The sequence below is a fragment of the Montipora capricornis genome, chromosome 1 (genome assembly GCF_036669925.1).
Source record: "Montipora capricornis isolate CH-2021 chromosome 1, ASM3666992v2, whole genome shotgun sequence".
Taxonomy (NCBI): domain Eukaryota; kingdom Metazoa; phylum Cnidaria; class Anthozoa; order Scleractinia; family Acroporidae; genus Montipora; species Montipora capricornis.
The window spans coordinates 7,153,037-7,169,968 of NC_090883.1; the positions used below are offsets into that span (position 1 = coordinate 7,153,037).

Consider the following 16,932-nt stretch of genomic DNA (forward strand, 5'->3'; position numbering starts at 1 on the left):
AAGGGTCATAGCAAATTAATTGTTTTTATTATTAAGGGAGTCGTGATTGATAAGAAAAGCCTCTTCTACTGACACATGCCATCGTCAAAAAGATATTAATATTGTAAGTATTTTATTTAAATCACCACTAATCGCTAGTAATGAAATCCGCGCCTATTTAATTGACTCTTGAGTAAACAAAAGATAGTCATGTCCTCATTTGAATTTTCCTTTCTTTTAGTTGTACATAAAATATCACGCTTACTTACCATATAGGTAATACAAGGTCAAAAATTCTTAATTGAAACGCGAATTGGGGTCTTTGGTAAGAATAAAAAAATGAGCAAAGTTGACACTTTCTTTGCAAATCGTAATGCTTGGGTTGCTTTTTCACTTATTTAATTTCTGTTCAGATTGAGAACAAAAAAACGACTTTACACTACGCACGCTATTAATCTAACTAATGAGGTTCGGAGAGTTTGTTTTTTAGACTGCTTCGGTTTATTTTGTTGTTGTTCTTAATTTAAGCAGTATTCTTTCACGCTGAATCGTGGATTTCAGAAAGGAAGGAGTCTTTTTTGGTCAATTTATCGAACGAGAGGGTCCCATAGGGATCCCACAGAGATTGCTCTTAATAAAGAATCTTTGGTTTCTGCGGATTCAGTAACCTCAAGCAGAGAAAAAACAATACTTGCAACTCCCGGCAGAGTCCAATATTTACACACTTTCTATGACAAGATAATCTTGTAACTACCCCCAAGTGTGAATTTTGTTGAAACACTTCTTGCAAAACGTGCCGTAATACCGGTATCAGTATTCCGTTTTTGGACCGCTTTGACATGGTTCGGATCACAGACCTTGGAATGTCAACTCGATTTTTTCATTGTACTGTCTTTATCGTAAAAGGGATATTGAAAGCATGATACAAAACACAAGTAACGAGTCAATCTCGTCCCCAGAGTCCGCTTTTCTTTTGGTTAGCACGAAGAACACTGACTCTGGCCACTCCTTCCAATTGATTTGCAGTCGTAGTGAAGGTCCATTTTTGTTACCGTTGACGACCACTGTTGACTTTTAAATTTAGATTTGCGGACTTCCTACCTTAATTGGAGGTGGCCAGAGTCCGTGTTCTTGGTGCTGAGCAAAGGAAAAGCGGACTCTGAGGACGAGATTGGTAACGAGTCAACAAAAGCTTAATTGTCTATATGAACCCAAGAAGAAGGCGCTGAAGCTAATGCAACGGTTGTTCATTGTTCCCTCAGGAACAAAATTGTATGACTAAGAATCTTGGGAAAAAAATTAAAAAACATAGAAGGTTCGTGTTGTCCGCCATTTTGGAGTATGAATAAAGTAAATGTATATTTGAATGTATATTTATATGCATATTTATTTCGTTGATCGAGTCCTTCACGGGAATTGAACACGTCAGCCCAACAAGTTGACCGGCTCCCAACTGAGTGGGCTTCATAGCTCATTTGGTAGAGCATTGCATCGGCATCACAGAGGTCATGGGTTCGTATCCTGTTAAGGCAACCTGAATTTTTCAGGTGTCTTAAAGAGACAACTGCTTAAATTGTCAGATAAGTGCGACGATCACTTCTCTTTTCCATTTTGAAGTATGTTTGTAAATGCAACATGTGCAGCTGTTTCTTCTCTTTCTTTATTATATCTCTCAGAAGGTACGCGCGCTGTAATTGGCTAAATTAGCGAGCCGTATTCTACAGTACGGCCCGCTGTACAGCCCGCTAAATTCAAAATTTCGACAAAACATCATCTGGCGAGTTTTTCATGTCATTTCTGTTGCATAAACTTGTACTGAAAACTGTTTGAATCTTGCAAGCCACTATTTCAAACTTAACAGCCAAGAAGATTTAGTTTTTGGGATTTTGGCACGGCATTCTTTGTGGCAGTTGAACCTTCCGCTTCACTTTGATTAGTTTCCTTGCCTGCGCACCGGTTAACCTCAGAGATATAATAAATATCTTACTAACCTCGTTTTCTCGGTCCGTACTGTAAGTTACGGATCCTCGTTTTTTTCCCGTTGATTTTATTTTAAATCAACGGGAAAAAACTCGGTCCGTAACTTACAGTACGGACCTCGAACTCGGATAGGATGCTTGTTGTCTTTACTGATTATTGTGTGTTAAAAAACACACGGGATGTACCTTCTCATCACCTCATTGGCCTGCGAACGCAGACGTATTTCCGGCGGTCGTTTCTCTTCCTCGAAAAATAACGGGGAGAGAAACGACTGCCAAAATTTTCGTGTTCGGGAAAGAGAAACGACAGCCGGAAATATGTCTGCGTTCGCAGGCTACACCTCATTCGCTACTTTCGCAAATAGGTCTCATTTTGGGGGATTATTTCCGTTAACAATGGATATCCAGTTCACTGAAGCATGATACTGTACCAAGAGTAATTAACTTTTATTGTTTTTTTGTAAACAACCCTCCAAAACGTATTGCATTATAGGATTGGGAAAATAGTCTTTCGCGTACAGTCAGACGTCATACTTAGCAAACCGGACATCGGGACGCATCTTTCTGTGGCTCGTGTCAGTCAGTGAATGGATGACCCCTCGTTTTTACCTGCTTTTTTTTTAATATTGGTCCGGGGGTCCTTTCTCACAATTCCCGACCCAAAAGAGCCATTTGTAAAATTCTGATTCCATTGTTCTAAAGGTGCTGGTAAATGTAGATAAATCCCGGAAAATGATGGGGAGATGTGCTTTATCAACGACAATTTGTGCCAGGTGCGGGCGTCGAACGTACGACCTTCCGATTTCAAAATCCCGGGGGGGATGTTGAAGTGGTTTAATTGGTTTTTCCTTTGTTCAGGAATGAAAATCGAATTTTTATTGTCAACTGAAATTAAATAACAATATCTGTTCTCTTTTGGACATAAAGTAAAAGTTGATTTCTTTATTTGTTTTGCCCCAAAATGCGAGCAAACAAGTGCTTTTAATCCTTTTGCCCAACTGGTTTTCGATGCAGGATTCGCCTGATACGTGTGGACGGAAGCTAATCTGCAAAGAAAAAGATGCCATGATAGGATTCAAACTGATATCCGGATACATGTGGACGGGTTTTAATTTATGACTTAAGGGATACTCTATTCCCCAGTACAAAAATTCACATATCTGTTGCTTAATACCTACTTGAAACGTATTAACCATCAAAAGAATTGGATTCTTTCTTTCTTCCCCAAAAATTAACAAAGTATCTCCTCAGAGATTTGAAACGAATCACGATGGCCGAAAAGCGGAAATTAGGAGAACCTGGCAAATCTCTTCCGGTATCATCTCTTAGATTGCATTATAAATAGAGGGTGATTGCGCTTTCCTAATTCCTCGATTCGAATTTTTCTCTTCGCTTTTTTGTGAAAACACTGAGTAATGCCATGCCACATCGATGTAAAGCTGCTGGATGTTCTAACACCCATAAGAACGGAGTGAGTCTTCATGATCGCCTGACGATCTATGCCAGAATGTGGACAAATGTCAAAAACACACGGCTGACTTTTATTATCATACGAATTCATGTTGACTTTGTAGTGCTCATTTCACTGAAGATTGCTAAGATTGTTATCGCTGAGTCTGAACGTTTGAAGGTGAAAAATGCAATTAAAGCAAACAATCTTTAAAATTGGTCCTCCTCAAACTAAAAACTCAACAAGAGACGGAGAAAACGACACCGGCAATGAGATAAATTATTGTTTTAAGGTTTTAACGAGGACAGCAATCGAGAAAACGCTACACTTAACGATGGTTCTGAACGAGTGAACATTGCCTCTCCAAAGAACAAGAAAGGAGAACACACGGTCAAAAAGGTTTTAGTCAAATGCACCTACAGTAAGTTTATTTCCCTCTCCATAAAGATTATACAGTCTAAATCAACTTGCCCTGAAGACAATTATGACCCCTGATCTGCTTTCACTGTCTTATACTGCATACTGTAACACTTCTTTTGTTATCTTTTGTTACATTGAAAGAAAATGTTGCCCATATGAAGGAAATGGTTATGAGGATTCTTCAGGGAAAGGACACCAGTGTTTTGGAAAGATCTGTTGCTCACCGTTCAATGTCATCAGACTATAATTGCCCTGAAAAGCATACAGCAGTCAGCACAATAAAATCACGATTTTGAAAAAGTGATACATTTCTCGCCGATTGACTGATTTAACTCGCTCTCTGCGCGGAACATTTCGTATGACACTTACACTTTGTAAACCAGAGTAAATACAAATTTGGTGTAACACAAACGAGATAAGCAATGACAAAACTAACTATTTGAGAACTCACACGAGAAACACGAGTTCGACCTAAAATTTTATCCGACTAAACTTGGGCTCAGGTCCCACGCTACAATACCCCCTCTCACATAACGTTAGAGGTGCGAGTGAGAATTTCTAACTATAGCATGCAAATGTTCCTACAAAGTTCAAGGGCCAGATTGGGTAAACAACCACTGTTCTAACAAAGTCTTGTAGCCAGACGGGAAGGCTTGAGAAAACTTAGTAAAATGATCGAAGACCACCAGCAACCATTCATGGTCAGAAGAAGATCTTGGTGTGGGACCTACAATGTCTATTGCGACCCTTTGGAGAGGGTGCCCTGCTTTCATGTTTATGAGGGGTGCTTTTGGCAGCTTGGAAGGGTTGTTAACTTCAGCACATGGAACACACCTTCTGACATACATTTCGACGTCTTCCCGCATGCCATGCCAATAAAATCTCCTCCGCACTTTCTCCAGAGTCTTCGAGACGCCAAGGTGGCGAGATGAAGGATCGTTGTGCAAGGCGCACAACACTTGTGACACGATGCTCTCGGGCAAGCAGATTTGATGATAAATCTCTTAGTTTGTCACTTCGTGTTCCCAACGTCTAAACACCAGACCGTCCCTGAGAAACAGTCTTCCCCATTGTGACCAGTATGATAGCAGTTTACGCCCCCTCCTTCCACGTCGCCTCGAGCGGGTCTGACACCAGTTTCAAGCCACTTCACAACTTGCGACAGAAGAGGATCTTGGTTTTGGGCCGCACGTATACTTTCCCTCGACAAGGGTCCCATATTCACAGACTGAACCAGGGTAGTGTCCCTCTCTACCTTCTCCAACTCCGCGGCACCCCCGTCCCAGGGAAAGCGGGACAGACCATCCGCATTGCCATGAAACTGACCCGGACGATGCTCCACCTCAAAATCGAAGTCACTAAGCCTTTCAAGCCACCTAGCCACCTGGCCTCTAGGGGTTTTAAAGTTCCGTAGCCACTGCAGAGCACTATGGTCAGTCCTGACCAGAAATAGTCGCCCGTAGAGGAATGTGTCAAAATGCTATAGTTCCTTTCAGCCTTTGATAGCGCCCGCGCTGCGTATGCTATTACTCGTTCCTTCCCACATTGAACCTGAGACAACACCTCCCTAGGTCACTGGCATCACTGTCCAGGATGAATGGTACGTCCAGCTGGAGGAAAGCAAGGATGGGAGCATTCGTTAATTTGCGCTTGATGTGCAAGAAAGCTCCCTCGCACTCAGCTGTCCATCTAAAACGGTCCTCCTTTTGGCAAGCACGGTGCAAAGGGGATGCAATGTGGGCGTAGTTCGGCACGAATTGTCTATAGTAACCAGCCGTCCCCAAGAACGCTCTCAGCTGACTCTCATCGGCCGGCACTGACCACTCCTTTATGACTCTTATTTTCTCTGGATCAGTGGAAATGCCATCCCGCGACACGACATGACCTAACACAACAACCTGTTCACACAAAAGCTTACATTTCTTGGGGTTAATCTTCAAGCTTGCTTCAGTCAAGCGTGACAAGACAAGTGACAGTCTCTCCCTATGCTCCTGTAGTGTTCGACCAAAGACGGTGATATCATCTAGATACACTAGACAATCTGACCAGCATAATCCCTTCATGATAAGGTGCATAGCCCTCATAAATCACACAGGTGCATTCATAAGCCCAAATCTCAGTTTGTGGAATTAGTAAAGGACATCCGGAGTTGCAATTATCGACTTTTCCCAACCTTCCTCTGTCACATCAATTTGCCAATATTCCCTAAGGAGGTCGAGATGAGAAAACAACTGTGCCCAAGATAAACTCTCCAATATGTCATAACAACGAGGAAGCGGGTACAAGTCTCGCTTGGTTACCGAGTTAAGAGCACGGTAGTCTACACAGAAACGTTGAGAGCCATCAGGTTTCGCTACCAAAACCACGGGAGAGTACCAAGTGGAATCGGACGGTTCTATAAGCTCTGCCTCAAGCATTTCATCCATTTGGCTGCGCATTTCCTGTCGTTTGTGAATAAGGGTTGAGACTTGACACCATTTACAGCACAGGGCAAAAATGCCTTGGAGTCTCGGGCGGGGTCACTTGCTGCTGTGCCCCGCCCATCCCCCGTCTCCACTTGAAGTGGACAGTCACGAATAAAATGAGTCAAGCTACCTCACTTAAAACACGCTCTGGGGCCTTGTCCAGATTCTACACATGCATTCCTACCTTGCCTCCCTTGAGGAATATTCTTTAGCTTCTCCAAGATTTCAGCTTTGATTTGATTCATATCCTCGAGCTGCCGCTAGGGCCTCATCGACAGTATTGGGACCCAAATGCAAAACCTTCTCGCGTAATGTAATAGGGGACAACGCACCCACAAAGAAATCTCTGGCAGTGCGATTGAGTAAGGAGGAGGGTCATTCGGATAGGCCAGCTCTACAAGACAAGAAATGTTGCACCTAAGTTGATGCAGATCTTCGTCTCTTACAGACTGGAAATGTGTACTTGACGAGATTCCTTTGGATGAAATCGATCTGTCAGAGAGCGTTCAACGGCCGTCCAGGTGGCTGTTTGTTCGGCGGTCAAGCTGTAATAGGTCTGTTCTGCGAGGCCTTTTAGATACGCTGACGATATTTGGGCTTGAAGCTCAGGACTCCACTTGTTAAGGGTTGCAATACTTTTAAATTTCCTTATCCAAACCACCCAACTTTCGCCTGACGTCGCCGAGAAGCTGTCTGGTTTGATGCGAAGCGGGTTTTCTGGCGAGGTGATCGGTGAACTGCCGCTTGTACCAGCCGTACTTTCCCTTTTCTTTCCAAGTTTTGCCTCAAGTTTCGCCAATTTCTCTTCCAAAGATTTTACAGTATCTTCCATGGCACAAAAGATCCCCACCGCTGCCACCAAATGTAACACAAATGACATAAGCGATGACAAAACTAACTATTTGAGAACTCACACGAGAAACACGAGTTCGACCTTATATTTTACTGCGCAAGTCCGACTAAACTTGGGCTCAGGCTCCACGCTACATAGGCGTAATCATTTTATTTATTACATTTAGGAATTAATTCACGCATGTATAGAACGAGGTAACAACTTAACAATTATGATGAATGTTTGAATGCAAGATAACTGTGAATGCTCTAAATTCAACATACCATCTTTAAGGGTTATGTTGATAAAAAACAAAGCAAAGCGAAATCCTTCAAAGGAAAAGTCTTCTTCAATGCCTGGGGGAGGGAAGTGTGCTCGAATACAGCAAACCGCACAAGATCGAAGGACAAGTCTAACCTAACCTCTCGTCCCAAAATACCCCAGCACCACCTTGCCAGATGCCTATAAGCTATGTGACAGTTTTGCTTATGTTCTGTGCCCTCATAGGAGTTATGGTACTGCTGTTTGTACTGGTACCAAGCTGTCTGCAGTACCCAGCGGTTCAAGCAGACAGCATTGAAACCCGGGTGTTGCGTAACCATACAAACGAGCGGCTCGGTGGGTTCTTCGTGTTCGACCGCTTCGTTGTTTTTAGCAAAATACAGTCAATTTCGGGGTAACAGATGCACTCTTCGACACGTTAAAGACGTTGGCAACTTCCACAAGTACACCGAAGGTGTAGATACAATAAGTCAAAGAAGATTCCTCATATAGTGCGAAATAAACTTTCACTTGACTTGATGATTTCTGTTAATCGGTATCAATCGGTTCGAGCTGTTTCGATCGCGCACATCTTCAAACATATAATTAAAACTGGCACAAATACCACTTCTCCGTTACAACAAATCTTTATTTCTGATTTTGGTCCACCGACACAATCAACGATAACTCCGTCCTCGGTTTGGAATACAACAGCATTCGCTACACATTGAAAATTGATTGTCCTTGTTCAGAATCAAGAATAGTCCGTACTCGAGCTTCCATCACTGTCGTGCGGCTCAAGTTAGTAAGGCTGTGCTCCTTCACAATCGGTAAATGAAGGTCTATCACTACTGTTATCGGAAGAAGAACAAGATGACACAGTCTTCAGTTTTAAAGTGAAGTGAACAAGACAGTGAAGAAACGAAAGAAACGGTTCTTTTTTCTACGTCATCAATCACATGTTTTCAGAAATGTCGTTTTCTCTTGCGGTCATCCAATAGGGGATATTTTCGTTGTTTTTCGGCGATTTTAAGACTTTTCTAGTTTTTGTTTTCATGTATTTTATCGTTTTTCCGTAATTATGATGTTAACACTACCTTTTGAGCAAAAGTTGCTATGAGGTGTAGAGTATCCCTTTAACTTGCCTGTCTCTCCAACACAGTTAAGTGGCCATAAATCATCCTAACAAGAAATCTGAAGGCCATAGCTTCAAGGATTCTTTTCCAACGCTGATCTCCCAAGATAAGAAAATCAAAATAAATCAGTGGAAAGGTTCACGTCTAAAAATACAAAAAAAGAAGGGACTGAGTTGGGTGGTATTGAACTGCAGCGTTCCAATCAATTTTTTCAAGACGGGGGTCATTAACACCATTAAGGGGTCACTCAGAAGTAGTGCCAGCAGAGGCCCTTTGGCTCGCATGTTGATACGACGTTAAAACCTGGCTACCAGCCTATTAATCATTTGCCATCTTTAGAAAAAATAGGCACGCATTGTGTACGTGTGGTAGTGCAGTAACACAGCGCTTTATTCCACATTGTTAACTGAGCTGCGTTTACTCTTCCACGATATTTAAGTTGTCTTTGCGTAATATGTACAATCCGGGTCAAAACACTCCGGGACACTTGTCAACTTTTGGGCGAAAAGTAGAGAATTTACTGTACATGCTTCCATCGTTATATGAGCAACGTGTGTTCTTCTTTCGCTGCCTTTTTCGCACACCCCTTCCCCCCAGACAATGTTGAAACATGCCAGCGATCGATAAACGTATCTTAATTTTGGAGACCGTGAAAAATCAACATTGTAATGGGGGAGGGGGGAAAGCGCGAATTGTCCCAACAGTTTTGACCAGGATTATAGCTCTAATAGTGCACGATATTGTTTTGGTATTGTATATCATTGTCGTGTCATGGTGGATGTCTTAGGTAAATAGCCCCCTGAGAAGACATGTGGTTACTAGCAAAGTACTAAAAAGAGAAAGATTGAAGAAAATAAAAGGGAATCGAGAAACAGTGGCTTCTGGGCTGCCATGTTGATCATTTTCAAGCTCCCTTCACAACTTCTTTTCACCATAAGTTTAAGCGTGCACTCTTAGCATCTGACAGCTTTGTAATACAAACGTTCACTACAGTTAACCCCTGTCCTAGGGTTTAGTATCTGGATGGGTGACCTAAACGATATACCACTTTGAAACAGTAGCATAGGAACGAAATTTCTATTTTAACGCCCAAAAATGCAAACTAAGCAAGGTACAGATTCTGTTAGCTTGCTTTATGCAAAACAAATATTGATGCAAAAGTAAATAAATATTGATACACAGTTTTTGGGAAGAGCAGAAAGACGTTTTCAGGACGGTAGATCGAGAATAAAATATTTTGCCATCAGCAACAAAATTTACGACATGAAAACAACATTAATTTTGAATCACGAATATAAAAAGTTACCATCAGCGAAAAACATTTTCGAGATTTTTGATACGTTCAATTTTGTTATTTTACTTTTGGCTTCACTCGTAAATCGCAGTATCGAAAGTGACATCGAATTCAGCGGGCACCGTGATCAAGTTACCGCGGCCAGTTTACTCGCGAAACATTGAAGCATCTGTGTCAAATGATGGCAAGATACCGGGTTTTCGTTTTTGTTAGTTTTGTTTTTCTTTCAAGCGTTATAAAGTTTGAAAAGAAATGTGCGAATTCAACACAAAGATCGCAATCGCCCAAATCTTGAGGATGACCATTGTTTGTGCAAAGTCACTTACTCTCCAAAACGGGGTTATTTATCACTAGATAATTCCATCGTTTTGGGAATAGCAGCTGCTTTATTATTCATCAGCGTCACAACTTTTTGCTGATTTTGGGGCTCATTTTGTTGAAAATCAAGCACGCTTCCAAGAGACCTGTTTATTTTCGTGACTTATGCGCTGCTTACGGCCCACTACCATAAAAATCCTCCTATCACATTTCAACCCACGTTTGTAAATTTGTTAAAATTAAGCTAGACAATTACACACCATGATAAATTCACAAAGGGTGGAAATCTCACAAACATCTTTTCGAGCGAAAAATTTATTGAAACAAACAACATATTTGCTATTAGAGGCAACAAAAACCCCTCACCCTTTTCGAAAGAACCTTGACCGTAAATAATGAAGCACAAAAGAGACAATAAGCTTTCATTCAAATAATTCTTCACTGTGACATTTCCATTTTCCTTTACCTTTGCAGAGTTGAGTACAAAATAAATGTAAATTGCCAGACTTCAGTAAACACTGTGATGCATTCAACGCGTTCAATTCCTTCAATGTTTGTTAAATCCATAAAAATTTTGCCATTTGATTTCAGTGTTGTATATAATGCCAAGTTATTAAAATATTAGAAACAAAGTTCACTTGATATCCAACGGCGAAAAATGAAATTGTTGTCGAAGACCATTTATACTCGTCGCATTAAAGATTCCAGGTATTTATTTTTCACCGCCTGTCTTGTTCATCCAATTGACGTTCCATTCTTGATCTCCATCAGGATATATTTTGTTTAAAGATCCACTAAAACGCCATTCGCGTTACTGAAAATAATTACTAAAATTTCCAATTGTTACCGGAAGACTGTGTAGAGTTACAAATATCCAGACAACAGAGATCACAGATCCACTTAAGGTGTTCGATTCCTTCTCTATCTTTGTTGAATCCATTAGTTACCAGAGAATTTTCTATTTGGTTTCAGTGTTGTACATAACACCATACTTGGCAAAATGGTAGAAATACAGCTCAATTTGATTTCGGCTCGACGGGCGAAAGATTGTTGTCGAAGTCCATTACTCGTCGCTTTTAAGATTCCAATTATTTATTTTTCACCGCCTGTCTTGTTTATTCAATTGACGTTCCATTCTTTGAGCTCCATAAGGGTATATTTTGTTTAAAGATGACAATGACTTTCGACGCCATTGCAAGGTAATAAATGTTCTCCTGTGTGCACCAGAGAAATTTCCTCATTACCCCAAACCCCCTCAAACCGAACAAAATACGCACAGTGGACTCTATGCACAAAGACACCACTTAGCAGGGGAGTACCCGGCAAGACTTTTACCGACACGGAAAAAAATAAATGAAAATATTACCCATTTTCCGACTGGGATTGGCATACTGGCAACCCAGTAACAAGAGAATTATGGTACTAGAAATACGGCTCAGAAACGGATTCCTGAAATTGGAAAAATATTACAGTTAAAACTCAACGCGAACAATTTAAAAAGAGACGAAAAAAAACTCAGAGAAAATTTTTTGGGTGCCATACTTCGTCCTGCATCTAGAAAGGAAAAGATTTTCACCAGTTGATAATTGGTGATTGATAATGCATGTTTTTTTCTTTCTTTTCGTGCAATCAGGTTACAGAGTAATATATATATATATATATATATATATATATATATATTACAGTAAGGTAGGGAGGGGATATATTAGCAACTGATTGCCTTAATTACTTAGGATCACTAGCCTATTTTCGTTTGGATGACGATTCATTAGGCATTCCTGAGAATTGCAACAGGCAAGGTTAATTTGGGAACAGAAATCAGCACAACTAAGCAATTAAGTGAAAATGTGGCTCAGCCAGGAATTGAACCAGATTACCAGATTACCGGTCGGATGCCTTAACCACTCAGCCACTGAACCAACCACACTGGGAGCACATATTACTGTTCAACATATACAGTTTTGGCCTTCAGATGGTCAGGTCCAAGGAGACAATTTCACACATTGTCTGCAATCAGGATCACGTCACTACTCCCCGGTCGATCGGTGATGCACGGCCATATCCCCCTGGAAATTAACTAAGTACAGTAAGGTAGGGATATATATATATATATATATATATATATATATATATATATATATATATGTATAAACCTCTTTGGGGACAACAAAGTCGTCCCGCCTATTTTACAAAGCTGATATATATATATATATATATATATATATATCAGCTTTGTAAAATAGGCGGGACGACTTTGTTGTCCCCAAAGAGGTTTCCCGACCGTGACTTAGCAATACAAACCACTGTAATCCTTGTTGCTAAAGGAATACAGTTTAGTTCGTCGACTCCAGACTATTTGCCACAGCTCATACCTAACTAATTAAAACTGCGGGTTGTGTAAATCATGTGAACTCATTTTAGTTCAGGTAAGGAGTAAATTTTATGAATACTTCTCATACCATTTTTATTTTTAAAATTAGCAAAGAATTTCAAAATATTGAGTTAATGTATTAAGATTTTAAGTCAGTTCCCGGAAGCCGAATCTTGGAATAATCTTCAATGACACCTCAATTGTTTTAACTTTCCGGAAAAAAAAACACCGTTCAATTCAACTGAAATAAATGCGACTTGAACAAAGTCTAGTTTGTTAAAAGTGTTTCTACATTTTAAAGTCAAGCTGCAGTTTACGCGGAATCAGTGGAGTGGGTAATGAATCTTCGATATCTTCTCCTCTTTCGAGCATGCGCTCTATTTCTATGAGTCGATTAACACCATCACATAACCGCTGAACAGACTGTACCTGCAAATTGAAAAGAAAAGGAGGGAAAATTATTCTGAGAAATTTGAATTATTGTCTGTCGTTGATAAAACGGTTATGTGGCAATATGTTTCAAGGATATACGGTCTACAGTCAGACGCTGGAAGCAAGATGAAAAGTTATTCACTTTTGTCGAGCCGCCATGTTGAAAGCCGAGAAAACCCTGAGAACGAGGTTGTCGCTGCCTCTTCCCTTGGCACACGGTACTTTGGTTGCTTTTCGTACAAGATTTCGTCACGAATAACATTAAGAGGTTTGGCAGAACCGCTCGATATCTACAAAATACGTACCTCTGAAACACCGAGGGTCTTGCAGCTGTGAATAAACATCGTTCCAGAAAGAAGTTCTCCTTCAGAAAGACCTGTGGAAAAAGGAAAGTCAACGCTGACAAATAACTAATAACTGGGTATTGAAGACAACTTAGTTCGTTATATTAACTGAAGCTAAACCATGCTAAATCGATGCAAGAGATCTTGATCGATGTTATTTTTCGATGGCCAGTAGGGAATAATCAGAACAAATCCGAGTGATGTGTAGGAGACGAGTGGGAGCCAAGCCATTAAACTTGGTTCAGCTGACAATAACGGTCCTGCTATCAGTGCTAGGATTCCAATTGTGCAAAGATGATTACTCCAGTGAATGATATGAAAAAGTTCCTTTTTTTCGATGATTCGCCAAGGTTAATATCTAGCATCTCCTTCATTACAACAGCTAAACCTTTTTTCGAGCGCATTCATTCAGAACAGGAACTTGAGCCCCTCATCTTCCATTCGCAGAAATTTACTCTTGGCCAGCAATTTTCTGGGCCTTCTCTAACACCCTTCTCAAAATCCTCTAAAAACTTCTCCTCATAAGAAATTTGTGGCAGCTTTTTGATTTCTTTTTTGTCCATTAACTATCAGATGATTTAATATCCGCGTGAATTGACCAACCAATCTGGAATCACCATTTTAACGGTACTACCAATAAGAATCAGAATGCTATTCAACTTGCAATAGAGTTCCTGGTGCGTGCAAAATAGTTTTCCCTGTCAGTTAATGAAGGTTTCAAGTGATTGTTATCGGGATATATCCATGATTCGTTCCCAGGTACATAGCAGAACTACAAGAAACCGCGACCATTTGAATCTGATCAAGAGTAGGCTAACCGCAGGACAAAAAGCATTGAACTTTCGTGGGGCCAAATTATGGAATGGACTCCCGAAATCAGTAAAATTAAAGATGCTGCTACCTCACTCAATGATTTTAGAAAGAAACCAAAGAAAAATTTACGTGATAAACTATGCTTATTTGTTCGGTCGACTGATTTATATTATGTAAATGAATTTTATCTAATAATTTATTTAATTTATTTATATTCTGTAAATAATTTTCCATAAATTTATTCCTCTTTTATATTCTCGCAGGGAGCCTCAATAAATGTGTGTATGTAAGTATGATTATATTACATTCTATATCTCGGAAAGATTCGACTCAGAAACCACATACCAGCTCTCTTTCTCTCCAGTTTGTACGAAGTCAGAATCCATCGAAGTCGTGCGTCCTATAACAGTAAGAAGGGTTATGTATTTTTGAATCGAAAGGTCGACGAGACGTTATGGCAAATTTTTATGATCAAAGTATAGGCAGCCCAAGCTCGTGTCACTACAGACAGCCGTTGAGAATTAACTCCACCCGATGAGGTACAGTCATTACAACACTTACCCCATCCCCACAACGGCTTCTCGTAACAGCTCCATGGTTACGAGAAGCCGCTGTGGGGATGGGGTAAGTGTTGTAATGACTGTACCTCATCGGGTGGAGTTAATTTGACCTCGGACCCAAGCTCCGTGTCTCGTGCGGCGATCATAAGCAGTTAAATTCATAAGCTATCGTGGAAATAGAAGCAGAAAATGCTCATTTCCATCCAAGTGCGTGGGGTTTTTTGACGGCGAAACCTTCTCCGCGGTTCGCAAATGATGTGGCTTTAGCTTTGCGTGAAAAAATCGCGGCTGGGATGGATTTTCGAGACGCAAACTGCCTCTGGGCTGACTAAGGTCGAAATCTTAGTGTACAGCCTTCGTCTTAGAACATTGAGACTTCGCGAAACTGTGAAATGAACTCCAAAATGCACAAGAATACACCAGAGGTGAGTCATTTTGATTCATTTTATTGAATGAACGTTAAATTGAGCAATTTTTAGGCTCCATAATCGACTGTATTTTATTTCCAATACAAAGTCTTACAACGCGTTTAAATTCTCAACGGCTGTCTATAGTGACGCGAGCTTGGGCTGCCTATGATCAGAGGAGCAAAGGAGCGCTCACGATACTATGTTTGATTCGCCGCACATTACGGCATTGATCATATTCATGCAATCATCTCTACCAATTAGGCCTCGGTTGTTCAAAAGGTGTAAAACGCTATTCACTGGATAAATCACTATTCAGCGGATAAACACTAGCAAACAAATGAACCAATTGAGTTATTCAGGGGATAGTGATTTATCCAGTTGATAGTGCTATCCACCCTTCCAACAACTGGGACCCGATCATTATTTTTTCTTCTGTATTCCAGGCTGTCTCATTCAGACTATCAAGGTGTCAATATATGTAGCCGCTGCAATATATGCCAATTCAAATAAATAATAACACGACGGGAGGATTAAAATGATTAACCTTTTACTATCGATTGTCATTAGGCTTTATCATAGCATACAGCGCCCTGCTTTTATTTGGAGTCTTCAATGACGGAGATGACTTCCTCGCTTTATATCATTTGATATTTACAGTCAACTCGTATATTTAAAAATGCAAGTCAAATATCGTATATCACTCTTTCCGAGTTCGTGAGGTCAAGATCAAGACTGTATACGGAATAGAGAAAATAGTAGCATGTACGTAGACTGAGTAAAATAATTAACAGAACATTTCGACAAACAAGTTGGAGAAGTTTTTGCCACACGTTAGCTCGCCAGATGGGATGCCCTCTATATATCACTTCTTTTTAACTTTAAGGTTGGGTAAATGTAATTCTGTTCTTTTTAGTTGTTAGTCTCAAGTTGTAATTATAATTAGCGATAAAGTTTGTCTTAAAAAAGTGTTTTAGGTTGTACATATGGTCTAATTGCGTTCTACATTAGAGGGAACACAATTTCTAATCTTGGCTTTGCTGTGCATAGGGTGAGCTTTAGCAAGTTTTCGTTTTTCGTTCGTCTGCATTTTCAGCGCCATCTTGAATTACATCATTCGTGCATGCGCATCTCACTTTTTATAGGTCGTATGTGCAAATGACGATTTGCAAACCTCGTGATTGTTGCATCATCATCTACTCTTGTCGCGCAAGTGGGCGCATAAGGCCATCTCGAGATTGTTTGTATGGAGTCAATTTGCACCAACACGCTGAGTTTTGGCAAGGGACATTTTTTAGTAATAATCTCTCAGAAAAAGTCTCAAACAATTCCAAGTTTTTAACAATTTAATTTTTGTGACCTCATCAACTCTTTACTCCAACCATTCCATTCTTAGACACATTGCACAAGCTTCACCTATTAGTTTTTTGCGATAAACTTTCTTTACATAGATACATCGTCTTCATTGCATCTCGGCTCATCTAGTGATTCAACTCCAAAGTTCTCCCAATGAAAGCAGTTCATAATCAATGATTGCTCCTAAATTTATGTCTCCTAAAGTGATAAATGGCCAGTATTCCGTTAAATACGATATGATGCCTACGAATCGTATATCTCGATGGTCTCTCACCACCACAACAGAGATTAATCTGTTCTCTCAGGGGGTTATTTACTTTGTACCGTTTCGTCAAAGTTTAACCAAGTTTATTCACACATACATATATCAATATAAATATAAATATAATATAATGCACACCGCAAACTGAGCATAGCTAATCTAGGTGGTGCAGAGTTAAGATATATATGCAACATAAAATAATAATCATAAATATTAAATATGGGAAAAACACATACATATCTGTTAGAAAGAT

The 16,932-nt window shown here is 40.2% G+C and overlaps 1 protein-coding gene across 2 annotated transcripts in view; it reads right to left on the minus strand.

The window, feature by feature from the left end:
* Positions 1 to 12,427: 12,427 nt before the first annotated feature.
* LOC138051150 (creatine kinase M-type-like) overlaps positions 12,428 to 16,932 on the minus strand; it is an 18,546-nt gene continuing 14,041 nt past the window's right edge. The window contains exons 4-6 of one of the 2 annotated variants that reach the window (XM_068897308.1): positions 14,440 to 14,494; positions 13,243 to 13,313; positions 12,428 to 12,934 (exon numbers count right to left, since the gene is read on the minus strand). In XM_068897308.1, the coding sequence (XP_068753409.1) occupies positions 12,794 to 12,934; positions 13,243 to 13,313; positions 14,440 to 14,494 (267 nt within the window). In that variant the 3' untranslated portion in view covers positions 12,428 to 12,793. The remainder of the gene's footprint in view (positions 12,935 to 13,242; positions 13,314 to 14,439; positions 14,495 to 16,932) is intronic. The other variant, XM_068897315.1, reaches the window with a different exon arrangement.